At 46.1% G+C, this 16,308-nt stretch overlaps 1 protein-coding gene across 4 annotated transcripts in view; it reads left to right on the top strand.

Moving 5' to 3' along the window:
* The window catches only part of Fdh (alcohol dehydrogenase class-3 Fdh), a 72,528-nt gene that overhangs the window by 54,724 nt on the left and 1,496 nt on the right, over nt 1-16,308 (top strand). The window contains exon 8 of one of the 4 annotated variants that reach the window (XM_055063084.2): nt 56-204. The exons of 1 other annotated variant lie outside the window; for it this stretch is intronic. In XM_055063084.2, coding sequence (XP_054919059.1) covers nt 56-140 — 85 coding nt within the window. In that variant the 3' untranslated portion in view covers nt 141-204. Of the gene's footprint in view, nt 1-55; nt 205-16,308 lie in introns of those variants that run through there. 2 more of the 4 variants (XM_055063083.2, XM_055063082.2) reach the window with 2 other exon arrangements.

Below are 16,308 nucleotides of genomic sequence, written 5' to 3'. Positions count from 1 at the left end.
AACCAATGTAATCCCAAAATGAGTGAATAACAGCCTTGCCACTCTTCGCTCACAGTTCCTATACAAGGAGGAAGGGCAGGACGGGGAAAGGAAACGCTACTGCTATAGACACGGAAGGCAAGGAAACGCTAATGCTATAGACACGGCAGCAGTTGCTGGTGAACTGGATAAATTTAAGTTCAAGGAACGCTACGGTACATTTCTGCTATTTCTGAAAAATAAACACCATGTAAATTTGTCAAGCGGATAAGTAATGCAGGGTATGCAGATGCAAAGCCGCACTAAATCACCATATGGTCTAGGCGACACTGCGGAAGCGGTCGCACATGAAATCAACACTTCTGTGCCTGCCGCAGTACCTTTGCGGCAGTGGTATTGCTCGAGGTCGCAGGTTCGATGCCGACCATGGCAGCCGCATTTCCGCAGAGTGAAATACAAAAACACTCGTGCACTTAGATTTAGGTGTGCATTAAAGAATACCAGGGTGTCAAAATTAATCCAGAGTCTGCCACTATGGTGTGCCTCAATTAATTATGGTTTTGGCTCGTACAGCCCCATAATTCTGTGAACACTTATGGGGGTACACTGTGTGAGGCTAGGGCTGAAGGCAAGCTCTGGATCTAGCCAAACACAGTCGTACCACAGTACTCCCTAACCTGTAACATGTGTAATCGTAGCTATATTGGGTTCGGACGAATAAGGCAATCAGCGGCGTCAGCTTAACAATGTTTATTGCTGCGAGCAATAAGTAGCTTGCGGAGGGAAAGTCCACTCTGTAATAAGTAATAACCATGCTTGCCTCGTTGTGTGTGATTTAGTCACCTGGCAGTAAGGTCACTAGCAGGTTATGGCGGATATCCGTTAGGTCGTTGGTCATATCCGAGGTTTGGGTGCCAGAGAGACAGTCTCCCCTGGTGATGCTCTTTTATACCTTTTTACCTTTGCGAGAGGACTGTCCTCTTCACACGTTGGATACCTTTCCCATGAGTTGGAGGGAAGGGTTTATGCGTCACGAGAGTGAGCGAGAAATGGGGGAGGGCGCAGTGCACCTCTCCGGTGTCTGCGCCGGCTCTTGACGCATCTGCAACGTGTGAACACGACATTGTGAGTATGCGGGAGGAAATGGGCACGTGTGCTCCCCTCGCACTTCTGCCACAATGTGATGGGCCATGTGAAGCAATGACACTTGCTCAACCCTCTCATAGGTTATGAACAATGGCACAAAACAATGCGTCAAGGTCCCCCTGTGCACTCTGTGTGCTATGTAGACAGAACATACAGACACCAGGTAACGTTTAACATCAACTCACCACTCTTGTATTGGACTAAACGTTAAAGAAATTAAACATTTGCCATCAACCTCACTGCTAATATTCATCAATCAAAGCAAACAGCACAGAAAGTTTCACTTACATTGATTCCGACAGTATGTGGAATCCACATAATCTTTTTTATAGGTTACAGTAAGAATGAACTACTAACTGAAAGCAGTTGTTTCTCATTTACAAGCTCCTCAGTTGACCAGACGTCCAGTTGCGAATAGGTTTACACGCTTGTATCAAATAATATAAATAAGTACCATGTTTACCTACTCGATTCTAATGATAGTTTTTCATGATTTTCATGGCTTAAAATCAACCCTCGTGTTACAATAAAAAGAAATGGCAAAATTTACCATTTTACAACAAATATTCTAAATCCTGTCGTTTTTAGCACTATGTTGGCAGCCCTTACCTTGTTGGCAACCCTTAATTTGACCACCCTCCATCACCCTCGTCCTCTCTCATGCTCAGCACAAAAAAACTACCCACCCACCCTCGCCTTCATGCTGTAAAGACTACCATCCTTCTCTTACCTTCTACAATTTCAAATAAACCATTTGCTTGAACTGCAAGCTTAGTTTACAACACTGATTGTCTAGTGCCATTCCTATTGTCAAAGCGTGCCACACTGCTTTGCTTTTAGGTGCCAGACCGTAGGTCGGCAAAATAAACAGAGCTCACTCCGACTTGGACTATCCACAATTCTACTCAGCCGGGATCACTCGGACTTGGACTCTTCATAGCTATACTCAGCCACGCTCACTTAGATTCAAACTCGCCAGATCTAGACTCAGATGGGCTCACTCAGACTCACTCATCAGATCTATAATCAGCCATGTTCACTCGGACTCGGCCTCGCGAAAATTCTACTCAGCTGGGTTCGTTCGGACTCGTTCAATCAAACCTGAAAGGTCTTCTTGCCCCACAGATCTCACGAACTCATGCTTTCTCTTGAATTGAACATATCAACGATAAAAAAAATTTCACCAACTATTATGATACACCCTAGCGCAAATTTTGAGTGCAGCTGCTAAAGTGTTTTGAATTCGCTCTATATTGTGGCAAAGAATTTGATTCTGAACGACAGGCTGCTCTCGGCAGTAGCACTGAGCTTCTGCTTGGGCAAGTCGTTTAGCAGCAGCAGCAGGCGAAGCATTTCCACCGGTTGCGTCGCTCATTGTTCAGAAAGAAAGCGCGAACACGGGAACACATGGCTCAAAGGCGCGCATTCTCTTGCGGTGGTGGCGGCACCGCAAGCAACGTAGTGCTAGCACAATGGGTCCGAAGCCCACACCAGTGCTTTGTTTCTGCGCTGGCCGCATGCCTAGGGTCACTGTACACATGCCTGGTCGCCACTGACACTCCACTTTCCTCCTGACCCTTTCGCCATACTCTTCTCTGCTTTCTGCCTCATTAATCCACTGCACCCTCCTCTCCACATTTCTCCTCGCACTTGTCTCGTGCTGCTTTTTTCATCCCCTGCAGCGCGCCACATTCGATCTCGTCTTTCGCTGTGCTTGTTCGCTCGGTTCCTGTGCTCGTTCACCAATGCTTGCCACAGGAACAGGTGCCTATGGGTTGTGCCCTAATACCTTCATGCCAGTCTAATACATAGGGAATGCAAAGGGATTTCAAACACTAATAATTTAGAAAAGAGTGCGCACAAGAGTCGTTAATGTACAAGAAATTTCCTTATTTCTTGTTCATCATGATATCTTGTAAGACCGAAATACATATGATGCTCAACCTTGGCAGTGCTGGGTTTATTTTGCCTAAAGGTAAAATATGTAAATATGTAATAAAGGTAAATATAAAAAAAGGTAAATAAGTATGCAAATTCTTATTTGTTAGTGCGTGCGAGCGGTGCTCTCACAGTTTTTTTTCCGTGGCACATGTGCATGTTTGGCAATTCGGGATAGATCACAGTCCTTTCTTTCTAGCACTGTACTAAATGAAGGCGTGCCTCGTAATCAAAAGTTTTCCGTCCTAGAATTGTGTGCAATGAAACTTGACTATACGTAATGCCACTCCACGATTTACTTTAGAACCACAGGAAGTCCAACTTGCTATAATGCATTTCAAGATGTTGGACACAACGCTAGGCGCTGAGAATTTTTGAAGTCCTGTTTGGTCCACGAGATCAACTGCAGTTTTGTCTGACACTATATACTACAGTGGAACCTCGATTATACGACTTTATCGGGACCGCGAAAAAGCGTCGTAAAATCCGAACAAAAATTATGCCTATAAAAATACTACTTGTTTCGCGCGACGGATTTACGAGAAACTTCAATGTAAAGTACTAACATACTCTGCAGGGCTTGGAAACCCAAATTACCAAGAAAGTAAATGCGATAAAAATTAATGCTGCAGTACAGGTACCAGCCATGCTTTATTCAAACGAAACTTTATGGCACTCCACTGCCCACTGCCGCGATTCCCACCAGCCAGCGTGAACTTAAAAAAAAGTCGGTAAGTTTCTTTTGGACCTTGTTTGATCCATGAACCAAGAGCTTTCACTTGAGTTGGGCAACGTCCAAAAGGAGGTCCTCTGCAGCATCGCATGAACAGATGAAGTTCCGGATGCCGTCTATGTGCCGTAACACCACGGCGAACGTGTTAAGCACAGGCACGGCATCTGTGGCGTCATCGTTGTCTTCGTTTGATGTCGCAGCGGTGTCGGCTATAGGCAAAGCCTCCTCGATGGCGTCATCCAGCGACACCTCGCTGCAGATCGCAATGTTGTCGTCAGCCTCCACGTATTCGGTGAAGGTCGTGGTGAGGGTTAAACCCTCGAAATCATCGTTGGCGAAGCCTGCATCAGCCTTGAGTGGCATCGAGGTTGTTGCGTCCCCATCAGAGGAGGCAGTCTCTCGCTTAAAGCCACACTGCTTGAACGAGTTAGCGATTGTGCTTCGCAACACTGCGTTCCACGAACTAGCAATAAAATGCACGGTGTCGAGCACAGTGATCTTTTTTTTTTTTTTCGACTTGCTGCGCTCTATAGCCGCCAGCCGACGCTGCACTAACCGCTTCTAGTACCCGTGCTTGACGCACTTAATGATGCCGAAGATTCGGGTATCTTAAGGTCCCGGGCAATGCTGGCTTTCATGGCTCCATGACGCCTTTCCGCTTCCTCGATAATATTCAGCTTATCGCCGAGCGACAGAACTGTCCGCTCTCTGGACATCGTGCGTCACGTTGCTCCACACAACTCAAAACCTCCGCTGAACGCTGGTCGCTAGGATTACGACGAACACGTGCGATAAATCTAGGCCTCTCCGCGCTACCTTGTCGGCAATCTGCTGCTGGGAAACTGAAAGGAGAAAAACGCTTTCCCAGCGCGACGAGAGGCGACGCCGCCGAGAAGAGAGGGAGAAAGTGATTGTGGAGAAGAAAAGGCGCTATTTCAGTAAAGCAGGCGTCGCGGGCGGCTGCTGGTAGGGGGGAGAGAAACGAACGTGCTTCGCGAGGGTCGTCACGAAGGTCCCACGCTTCGCGAAGATCGTCGTATAACGCGGGTCAGGCGTAAAATTTCGTGAGATAACCGGGGTTTTTAATGTCTTGCTTCTATAGACCATTTTTTTCGTAGGCGCCGCCATATTGTGAACGCAGTGGCGCCGCCTATGAGCAGCGCCATACTGGCTCGGGTGAAAGCGGTCTTTTGCATGGCAGGTATACGCGCGGCGGTAGGTTCTGGTGTTTGTTTTCACGGTCGTGTGGTCTGTTTAATATGACGTGCGTCTTCTACGTGGTAAACAGTTCTGTGAGATGTGCTGAATTAGTTTAAATGCGTCATGGCCGGAATTTCTGCTGGTGTTGAGGTGGACGGAACATGCATGTGTGCGCGCATATTTGAGTCTACAATCAGCCTCGGAGATCAATTGTGTATTTCTGAATGTTCCAATCACTAATGTTGCCTTATTGCAGTATTATCCTCTATTTCTAAGCTGTGGTTTAAGAGCCATGAAACATATGCGACGATAGTAACACGTGTGGGTACCGTTCTGCTACGATAGAAGCTGTGATGTTATACTTTGACAAGCGTTCAAACTGTTCGCTGCAGGTTACATTGCGTGACTACTTGGTTTGATGGATGAGGCTTTCGCCCCTGAATAAAATAGTTTTGGCAAGTAATAGCAGCATACCTTAGTCTGAATTAAGCTTGTCCAGCAAAGGGACTCTTTACGAACTGCGCGAGCGTCCTAAGCAGTGGTAGGCACTGGATTACAGATATCTTTGTTCTATATACCGCATGGTCCAAGCATACGGCATCAGTGGTTATATATTTATAAACTTTGTGCGGCATGACTATGTGAGGTCATATTGCGGTGTTAGCCCGTTTTCTCTTGCTTTTTCAAGAAAGAGGATGATAACTGAAATTTTTTTTTTTCGGTTGTGTTTGTTCCGTTCTCTACGACGCACTCACACGTATTACGAAAGTTTTGTCCTCAAAAATAGGCATCGCATTCTTTTTATGCGATCCCTCTCATGTTATGGCTGTATACAGGCCAAAAAGGCAATGCTGAACGCACAGCTTACGTATGTATTATGCTGGTTCACTAACCACAGTGATCACTGTGTTGAGCAGCGCCATCGGCCTCATGCAGGAAGGCTAGCGTAGAAATACGGTAATTTGGAGCCTACTAGACTTGAAATGCGCGAGAACCATGCCGGTGCATCACAAATATTTGATAGCGCCTGCCGCTTAGATGTTTCGTGGTTGCCTTAGGTTGGCCGTGCACGAGCATGCGCTCTTATGTTTTATGTTTTACTCCCTACACCAAGCGATCAGATAGTGTACAGATTTACCATTTCATGCTGCTAATACAGAGACACTGATTTTCTTTGTTGAATTAAAGCCGATGTAAGCAAAATAGTTCACAACACACACACACACACACACCGCGGCTGATTAAGCGCATCACATATTTGCACCCCCAAGAGATATTTCCGCCTATTGTAGTTACCGATGCACCGAAAAGCTTCCCTGACGACCTTATATGAACAGACATGGCGTAAATTTCACAAAGTACCATCTAAAACATCTCGAAATCGTTCCGCAGCACGCGACAGTAATACTTTCAAGCAGCGCCACACCGTATCGCCCAAGCCACAGAGGAGGAAAGGCTCGCCGCGCTCCCTATCCTCCTCTCCCGATGAAAAGGTCTATAGGGACTTCGCCGGGACTGCGCTAATCCATTGTAAAACCCGAGTCGTCGCAAAACTGGGGGACGTATAACCGGGGTTCCACTGTATGTACCATAAGGGCAGATGTGCAATTCCAATAGTGACACTGCTGACAACCATATTTGCTGTCACTCATGCTGACTGCAAGTATCAAACACAGAGGATGGAAAAGATCTAAGAGGGAGCGTCACGTGATCATCTTGAAGCATAGTCGCAAAAATATTTTTAATAACGGCTCATGGGAAATAAGCCCTCACCATGTGATGTGAAAGCAATACAGTAATTTTTATCCGTTGAGTGCGTGAAATGGAGAATGCTCGACGAGGGCGGCACTAAAACCTACCATGTACCATGCAGGGTTTGAAAAAGCCCAATAACCGTGCAGGGTCTACTCCTGAGGTTCATTGCACAGATTGCTTCTGGAAAGCATGTTTGGGGCAGCATCATAGGAGGCTGGCTTGCCGAGGCTAGTTGCTCGGCGTCATGCTCCCTGCTATTTGCATTTTCCGTCCGTCAAGGCATGAAGTGTGCGCGCGAAAGCTACATTGGTGGCGTTCAATCAAACTACAATTCACGAGAACAATGCTGAAAGTTTGCTGGAAGTTTGCCTCACCTTGTTCTTCTCTATGGTTGCTCTGGACACTGTGCATTTGGAATGACCGGTTTCTCCACAGAGACAACAGTAGTACCACTCATCATAGTTTAAATGTCACAGGCATAGTTTAGCAGTGCGACCAGCAAATGAGCAGTGCCATGGTGTCGTCATGCCGAATGGCAGCCACCACTGCTTCTGCACGAAGGCTCGAGTGCCCAAGCAAAACAGGAAGGTTTGAACGAACACTGAACATGGTAACGGCATTGACAAAACCTACTAAACTGGAGTAATTCTTAACAGCGTTGAGCTTGCTCACTCCTTGCAACAACGTAACCCATAGCGCGCCTTCTTTGGCCTTGGCCGCAAGGGAGAAAGGGAATGTGTACACAGCATGCACTATACTCGCATCGCAAGTGCCCGGATGCTTCGCACTTTGCAGCGATCTTTACCCTACTTCCCTTCCAAGCCTGCTTAATGCCAAGCAAAGGAAAGTACATGAAGGGGGGTGGGGGTTGGAAGGGCGGCGCTGTTAGTCGGGATGCAACGGTGTCGACTTTCGCTACCTGTGCTGTGTGAAAGATGTGGGTAAAAGTGGAGGCACACATTCATAAAGGGGAGGGGGAAATTGCAGTTGTGGTGCAGAGCCACGTATTCATGTGCTTGACCTTTTTTTCATGCACTCGTGTCACGTATCCAATATCATATTGACATCCATGCAGCGAATTTAGCTTTTTTGTATGTGTGTGTTCAGCTTTGTTTAAGTTTTGTGTTTGGGTTTAGCTGTTTATGACATTAATCAATTATAAGTGCGCTTCGACGGACATCTGCACTAGAAAGACTTCCTGGCAGCACACTTTACAGCTTTAGACTTTATACCCACCACACATACGATCTGAGTGACCTTTTTGTACTTCAGCAATATAAATCGCCTTTTCCTCATTTAACCTCATGTCATTACCACACACTCTCATCAATGCACACTCTCATACTATCCCTTGCCTCACCCTCACGAATCTTCCTGAAGGCGATCCTCCCCTCACCTTTTCCTCACCACGTGAAGGTGAGGGCAAATGAGGGGGAGGAAGGCCCTCATGAGGGTGCCCGTGTATGGTGCTTAACCTTAAACGAGCTTCACGGCACCAAGATGACTTGATCCTCGGGCGATAACTCTCGTCTCAGCACCGAGCCCCTCAAAGTACACAGTAGACAGTACTCTTGGTACTGTGCGAAGACAGTGAGCTTAACGTAGTGCTAGAAACACTTGTCGGGGACACGTTTGGTGCTGAGTCATGCAAAATTTCTGAAAAATGAAACTATCTCCGAAAGTGATAGCTAGACAATACCGTCCAAGGAAAGTTCTGCCTCCTCCCCAGACGATGATGAGCAAAAGAACTCGGTTTCCAAATTATGATCCCTTGAATAGAGGTACTATTTCTTTTTCTGTTCAGCTTACTTTACATTCACAGTTTCATTTTTTTTTTTCCACATGACTGGATGCAAATCTAAGGGCAAACAACTCAAAGTTGTAGACTGGAACAAACTCGGACAAATTCGCAAGAAAAATGATAATACTATCACAGACATTGTGGACTGGAGCATGCAGCTTAAGCAGGATGTTAACGCAGCCACACAAGTAATCCCCCAGGACGCGCAAATGGAACAGGCAGACAGTAAACTCCTGCATATGTGGGAAGCTAAAGAAGGTCTCTTGAGGAGATGGAAAACTCAGAGACACAACAGGACGCTCCGACGCAGGCTGGCCCGGCTTAACAGAGATGTAGAAGCATACGCACAACAGCTCTGTAACCAACAATGGGAAGCAACGTGCACCAATATGGATAATCAATTAGGATTGTCCAGAACATGGAACTTCCCCGGGCACCTTTTGAATCCTGAGGAAAGTAAAGCCACGTACAGACAAAACAAACAAAATCTTACATGCATATGACAAAACTGAAGTAGCTTTTATCGATGAGATAGCCGCAAGGTATTTATCTCAGGCTAATCCAACAATTCACACAGATTAGACAGCCACCAAAAACAGACAATTAGACGAAGAGATTAGCGAGGCGGAATTGAGAGCAGCTCTACAAAAGCTAAACACTACATCTGCACCGAGACTGGATGGAATAACAAACAAGGCGATCCGAAATCTCTATGATGCCTCTCTAGAACAACTTACCCAAGTATATGAACGAATGCTGGCAATTCTGTACAGTACCACAACAATGGAAAACGTTCCAGATTATTCTAATACGTAAACCAGGCAAGCGGCTACAGTTGGAAAACCTGAAACCCATTTCACTCACGTCCTGTGTGGGCAAACTCATGGAGCACGTTGTCCTAACGAGACTGACCAACTATCTCGAGGATAACGATGTTCTCCCCCTACAATGTTGGGCTTCCGGAGAAATTTGTCCACACAGGATGCAATGCTCCAACTAAGCATCAAATTATAGATAACACAAGTCGGAACACCAAAGCTATCCTAGGATTGGACCTAAAGAAAGCTTTTGACAGTGTTACCCACGAAACAGTACTAAGCAGAATAAATCAGCTAGGCCTAGGCCAGTGAGTATACAGTTATATACGAGACTTCCTTACTAACAGAAAGGCACACACAAAGGTAGGAGACCTTAACTCCGAAGAACTACAATTCGGAAGTGCAGGTACGCCCCAAGGTTCAGTAATATCACCAATGCTGTTTAATATGGCTCTTATTGGATTACCAGCAAAGCTACAGGAAATCGATGGCCTCAATCATACCATCTACGCTGATGATATCACTCTCTGGGTGAGCGATGGCAATGATAGATGGGTTGAAAACGCATTACAACATGCAATAGAAGCAGTTGAACAATACCTAGCAGGAACCGGACTGGCGTGTTCGGCAGAGAAATCTGAGCTCCTCATTTATGTACCATCGCGACGTGGCCGAAACCACGCAACTACAAGGAACGAAACAATCCGCAAATTCACCTAGCTATGGCAGATGGTACGCCCATACCCAAGGTTGACAAAATCAGAGTATTGGGCCTCATCATTGAAAGTAATGGCTACAATGGAGAAACCATACGCAAATTAGACAATATAACATCTCAAATCATGCGGCTACTTAAACGAATAGCCAACAAACATAGTGGAATGAAAGAAGGCAATCTGCTTAAACTACTCCAAGCGTTCGTAATAAGCATAATAGTATACGTGGCATCATACTTACGATGGTACTCGTCAGAAAAATACAAATTAGACTGCTTAATCAGAAAAATCTGCAAGCAAGCAATCGAATTCTCCATCACCATCAACAACGATAGACTGCAGCTAGGTCTCCACAATACACTGGATCGAGGCACAACGAATAGCACAATACGAACGCCTGTCCAAAACTAAAACAGATAGGCAAATATTGGATCACCTAGATATAAGGTATCATACTTAACATGGCGTCAAAGCAGATGTGCCCAGACACATCAGAGACATGATAACCATCCCTCCAATACCCAAGAATATGCATCCTACCCACCATCAGGGTAGACTGGAAAGCAGAGCACGCAATATTGGGGGCAAGGACTTACGGAGTCGCCATCTGTCGGAAGCGCCTCCCTTGCGTAGTATGAGGAATTATGCGGCGCGCTCCTCATAGGTTTCGCTTAAGGCGCTCAATAAGAACACCACGCGGCAGCCCTCCTGGACATTTATGTAAGTACTCTCAAAACGAGGGAAGTTCTTGACTGTCGATATAATAGTCTTGGGCAAACTGAAAGCACAGAATCGTTTACAGACGGTATCTCTTTACCAAATACGTACAGTGAACGCCACTGCGTGCGGTCACCGCGATGGAGTCTCCCGAACTGGCTTCTTGCCTGAAAGGTAGGCAAACACTGAGAGTTAACTATGTGAAATATGTTCTTTAGTGGGCTGTCTGTATAACCAAATGGAGCATAACAGAATGAAGCCTCAATGCAGCGATCGCACGGGTTCGCAGTGACCGACTGCGCGTCTGCATGCATGTCCGAGCACAATGTTTTGCTTTTGCTGTGAGCGCGTTTTCGCACCGTGCCGTGAGCTTTAGGTTGCAGAATATGAGCATTTGACAGTACACCAGCAACCATTGTTGCGTGGACGCTATCAGAACTGTTCAAAAATAATTTCGTTATACGAGACTTCGACGCCTACAGTGACTGTGATGTGCCGTTGCGACGATTCAATCTTTTTTTTTGTCTTCTGAATTCTTGGACATTTCAATATTATTTCTCAAGTTGCGTCGCACTGTATGTTTATCGGTCTTCTCAGCGTGCGATTTCCCTCTGCTTGTTTTTTGTAATCCAGTGCATTAATTGATAACGCAAACATGACCATACGCCGTGCCTTTCTTTTATGTGCGTCTTACCGCTCCCTTTCCGTTCCAGTGAACTTGCCAGTATCTAGCATCAAGTTCATAGACCAAACCTCATGACATTAGCCGGGCAGCGTGCGCGGGCGAGCGTTTCAGTGCGCGTCTTTTGCTATTCACCGAACATCGCAGTCCCGGCGCCGTAGCAGAAATCTTCCTCGCGTCTGTGCCTGCTGCATACCCGAGTTGTAGCCGATGGCTGTTTGCCGGTTTTATGTTTCGTGACAAAGCTTCACGCAGCTTCTTGTCCTGTGGCTACGTGTGAATAAGGCTGCGGCACCGCGCAGTAGCCTACCATGCTTCACGCCTCCATAGGCAGCCACTACCTATTACTGTATAGTACTTTCACATGTGGTCAAACAGACACCCAAGGCGATAAAGCCTCACCACTTAATCGGAACCACAGCGCAGGTGGGACTTTAAACTTTCGTTTTCAGCTCGCTTTGGCGCTTCCGAAGCAGCCGACGCGGCCACTGTGTCCACGTGACCCCTCATGCCTCGTCACACCGACGGTGGCACCAGCTTTTCCAGTTGTGGAGCTCGCCCCCAATACAGAAAAAATTCGGTAACAGCAAGGACACCACATTTGTAGACGCAGCAAGATACAGACACAAGCACGCCTACTCAGCAGTAGTGATAAATTACGAGAGAAAATGCACGACGAGAGCTACAGTCAACACGCTACACGCAGAAACCGCAGAGGAAATAGCTATTGCGCTAGCCATAGCACAAACACGACCGGGCATAGTGATTCCCAGACAGCCATACGAAACTTCGCCAATGGTCGTATATCCCCAGAGGCACTATGACTCCTAAAATTAGCTAATAACCACGACAAAAGTGTCGTTCTCATCTGGACCCCCGCTCACACACTACCAAACGGTAGCAATGAGGTGGCGCACCGCATGGCTCGAGAGCTTACGGACTGAGCCTCTGTTAGCCCCACCTCACCAACTACCGATGAGTGAGAGTGGGAACATCGAATGGCGAGATTTCACGAAATTACACAACACCATAGATTGCAGAGGCGCACATTCCCACCACCGCACCCAAAATTAAGCAAAAACCAGTCTGTCAAATGGCGGAAATTACAGACCAGATCCTATCCGAGTCCAGCTATTATGCACCTAATACACCCAGATTTATACACGACGGACAAGTGCAGACATTGTGACTCGAGCCATCCTGGAGCATATCCTATGGGAACGTACGGCTGTAATGCAGGATAACGGTGATGCAACCTCAAACAGCGACAGCCTCCGCGCGCGCTGGGAGTCTGTGTTGCTCAGCTCGGACCTGCAGCACCAACTCTGGGCCGTCCAGCGAGCTGAGGAAGCCGCCAAGGGCCAACAACCCTTGGCCAAAACCTAGGTGGGGTCCAGGCCCACCCCACCAAATCGCAGGGCACTGAATAAAGTTATTTGAATGAATGAATGGATGAATGAATGAATGGAAAGTTGACACTCGTGTTACATTTGAGTAAATATGGTATCTTTCTTTTTTTTTTTTTCACTAATGCACTCTACTCAAAAATTATATTTCACTTAGTCTATAACTGGCAAAATATTTGATACTCAGGTCATTTTTCTTAAATTTTTGTAATCAATTTGGATATTTCTCTATTAGGGCACCCCTAGTTACTACAGGAATCTGTTGCACATTGCAATGAACAAGAAGGGAACCAAGAGGCCCGATTTTTTTTTGTTAGTCGCAACCATATGAACCAGCAGTTATTGAAAATGTTTGCAATGTTTACACATTTCAAACATTTACTGAGGTCACAGTGATGGCCTACAACATACTACAGCCAAACCCACTTAGATTGAACTCTCAAACTAACACCTGCCAGTTAAATATAGGGCATAATTCAATATAGACATTTTGAAGAATTGGACATGAAAGCACATACCATTTGCAAGAGCACTTTAATGACATTAAGGGCTAACACCAGTGTCACACGGCCACTTTTGATCGCGATTGAGCCAGATCTGGATCGAAATTCTTGACCACGATTGACTCCCATAGAGAAATTCGATCCGGATCAGGCTCAGTCATGATCGACAGTGTGCCATGTGACACCCGTATTGCTTTTGGTTCACTGTAGCACAGAATAGTCCCGAATCTAATCTTCTTTTGCTTAAATATCTTCATTGCCTGGAAGAGCATGCATTTTCCCAAAGACATTGAGCAGCTGAGGCTGCAGCCATTGGGCTTCTCACCCGTGCTCTTGGGACAAAGGAACGACTACACAGTAGTGCAAACAATCACAAGGGCATTTATTGCACCTTTCATAGACTAATGCGTGCTAGCCGAGTTGCTATCCACAAAACATGCCGATGGGCGCGCGACAAATCACGGAAATTTGACTCACCGCGACCGGATAACGAGCGAATATGTTCGCCCCATGCTGGACACCAACACCTGGTCGTTGTTGCGTACAGCCACGCGAACGGTGGTGCGTTCGAACGATCGTGTTCGTCCATTCCGAGCTAGGCCTTGCGAGACGGTCTCACAGAAGCATGGATCAGCGCATGCGCAGAACATACGTGCCGCTCGCCTACCCCAAGCCAAAGAGGAAGAGCCTTCTCTTTGTGCGCCCAAGTAACCCTGCCGTTAGGTGGCGTTAGTAGAGAAACGCTCGTGCCATCTCTTGTACTACCCTGCAAGCATACTGACCACTGCAGTAAAGCCACGCGGCGAAGCCGGGTTGCAGGAGACGGGAGTTATCCGAGAAAACAACATGTCAGGGGATGTGTGAGAGTCACGCATCCCCACACCTTTCACGTCGGCGCAGATGCGCTGGTACAGGGCGAGCGCCTGCATCACATTGGAGCAGGTGGGCCCAGGGTTCAAGTTGTCCTTGCTGTTCCTTTCACTGGTGTCGTGAGGTTTTCGTTCTGAAGCCCTCCAGTGGTCGTGGCACTTTCGTCCACGACACAAACTTGTTCAGTTGACCAGTCAACGGCTACTGGAAATGCTGACAACTCGCTCCAAACTTCCTGGAAACCGGTGACAGCCTCGTTGCACTCATTGGAATACTTTTCATAATCGTCGCAGGATGGAAGTAGTTTCAGATTGTTTCCATCTTTATGTCAGCCCAGATACTGCGACGACGTCCAATTCCGTTTCTCTCCACACTCTACTTCACAATTTCCAACTTCAAGGCGAGCAGCAGATTCTGCCTCTTTGCAATAGCCATCATAAAAAATCAAAAACCGCAACACAGTGGATAACTACACAACGAAACAATGTTGATGGCTGTGTGGGTGAGCGTCGCAGGGCAGGCCAATATCCTTTCTGTAGGGGGGTAACCATATTTTTTGCTATATATTCTCATTGTAACTGAAATCTTAGAAATTGTTTGATATAAGGGATAATTCGATGTAAACAGGTCTGATATAGTCGGGTTCGACTGTACATCCAAAATTTAAATTTACCTTAGAGTCCCTCTGAGTGTCCTGCTATTGAATTTTCACTCCTGTCCGTATTGTTAATTTCACCTGTTAATTTTATCCTTGCATTAGGCAGTAGTGATAGTGGCATCCTTTCACAAATGCTCTTCTCTCTGTGCAGCTCTTCATGCTTTTGGCCAGGGCAAAAGTTATTGAATTTTTGCTTGTGTTACAGTTGATCACGCAAAGTTGACAATGCGAAGCGTTTTAAAGGGATTGACAACCAATTTTTAAGGACCTAGTTTTTTATGGCGCAACGCAAAGCTCACCCTCGATAGTGTTTACATCTGCAATGGTTACTTCCAAAAGCGCATGGGTATTTAGTAAGCAGAATTTTTCGATCTGAGCAGCCTCTAAAAAAGTGTCTCTCCTCCAGCAACGCTGAGAAGTGAGAGCGACATAGGTAGCCCGCCTCGCAAATCATGAAAGCCGCCCATCGTTCTTCTTTCACAGGAGTGAGTGTAACTGTGGTTAACCACCTGCATTTTGACCTTGTCAGCCACTTTTGAAAATAAAAAGCTGGTGCAATAAGTTCGCATTGCTGTACAGACATTTCTTTATTTTTACCGAGTTTTTCCCCAAGTACACGCCTATGTCATGGCTGGCTGGCCCCTGTAGTCGTTCTGTCGATAGACAAGCCAAGCCAACTCATCGAAAACGAAGACGAAGGCAGCACCATTTTTCTGCTCACTACAAACGAAGGCTTATCTGCACATTGTAAGTCAGGAAAAACTTATTATAAAAAGTATACATGTACTGCATTTCAATACTAGTAAGAAGACCAGGAACTGCATACACTTGTAGAAGGTCATGTGGTGGACTTATGCAGCTTCATGATTTTGCCGCATGGGGCGCCAAAGGTAATTTTTCTTGACTTTTAGTGACGATTAAAAATATAAATCCACGTTTAATGAGAAAAGCATGGCTCGTTTCAGCCACTACGATAGGGAATCATTCCATCAGCGGGATTATCTCGATTCATGTTCTGAGTGGTTGTCTGTCCCTTTAACACTAGAAAAATATGCAGTTCGAATAGCGACTATTTGATTTCAGCACCAAATTTTAATTTGTTTTGAATATTCGCACACCGCTACTTCAAAAAACAAGCGTCCCGTGTGGAAAAGGACGAAAATCTATGAATTCTTTTATCTTCGTTCAAATTGGTATTTCCTTGCCTACCCGCTTGTCATCGCAATGTACTTCACTTGGTTTCAAGGCTCTTGATGATGGGGTAGTCAAGACTATTGGAGCACTGGTGGCAGCCCAGGACATTGCTGTGGCAATGATTCATGCTCATATAGTGTGTGGGGGAACACACAAAATCAACAGTTCATAGCTAGTATTGCATTAGCAGTG

Source organism: Dermacentor andersoni, chromosome 1 (assembly GCF_023375885.2).
Source record: "Dermacentor andersoni chromosome 1, qqDerAnde1_hic_scaffold, whole genome shotgun sequence".
NCBI lineage: Eukaryota > Metazoa > Arthropoda > Arachnida > Ixodida > Ixodidae > Dermacentor > Dermacentor andersoni.
Note: the sequence above shows the minus strand (reverse complement) of the source record. Positions and strands in the feature narration are given on the sequence as shown.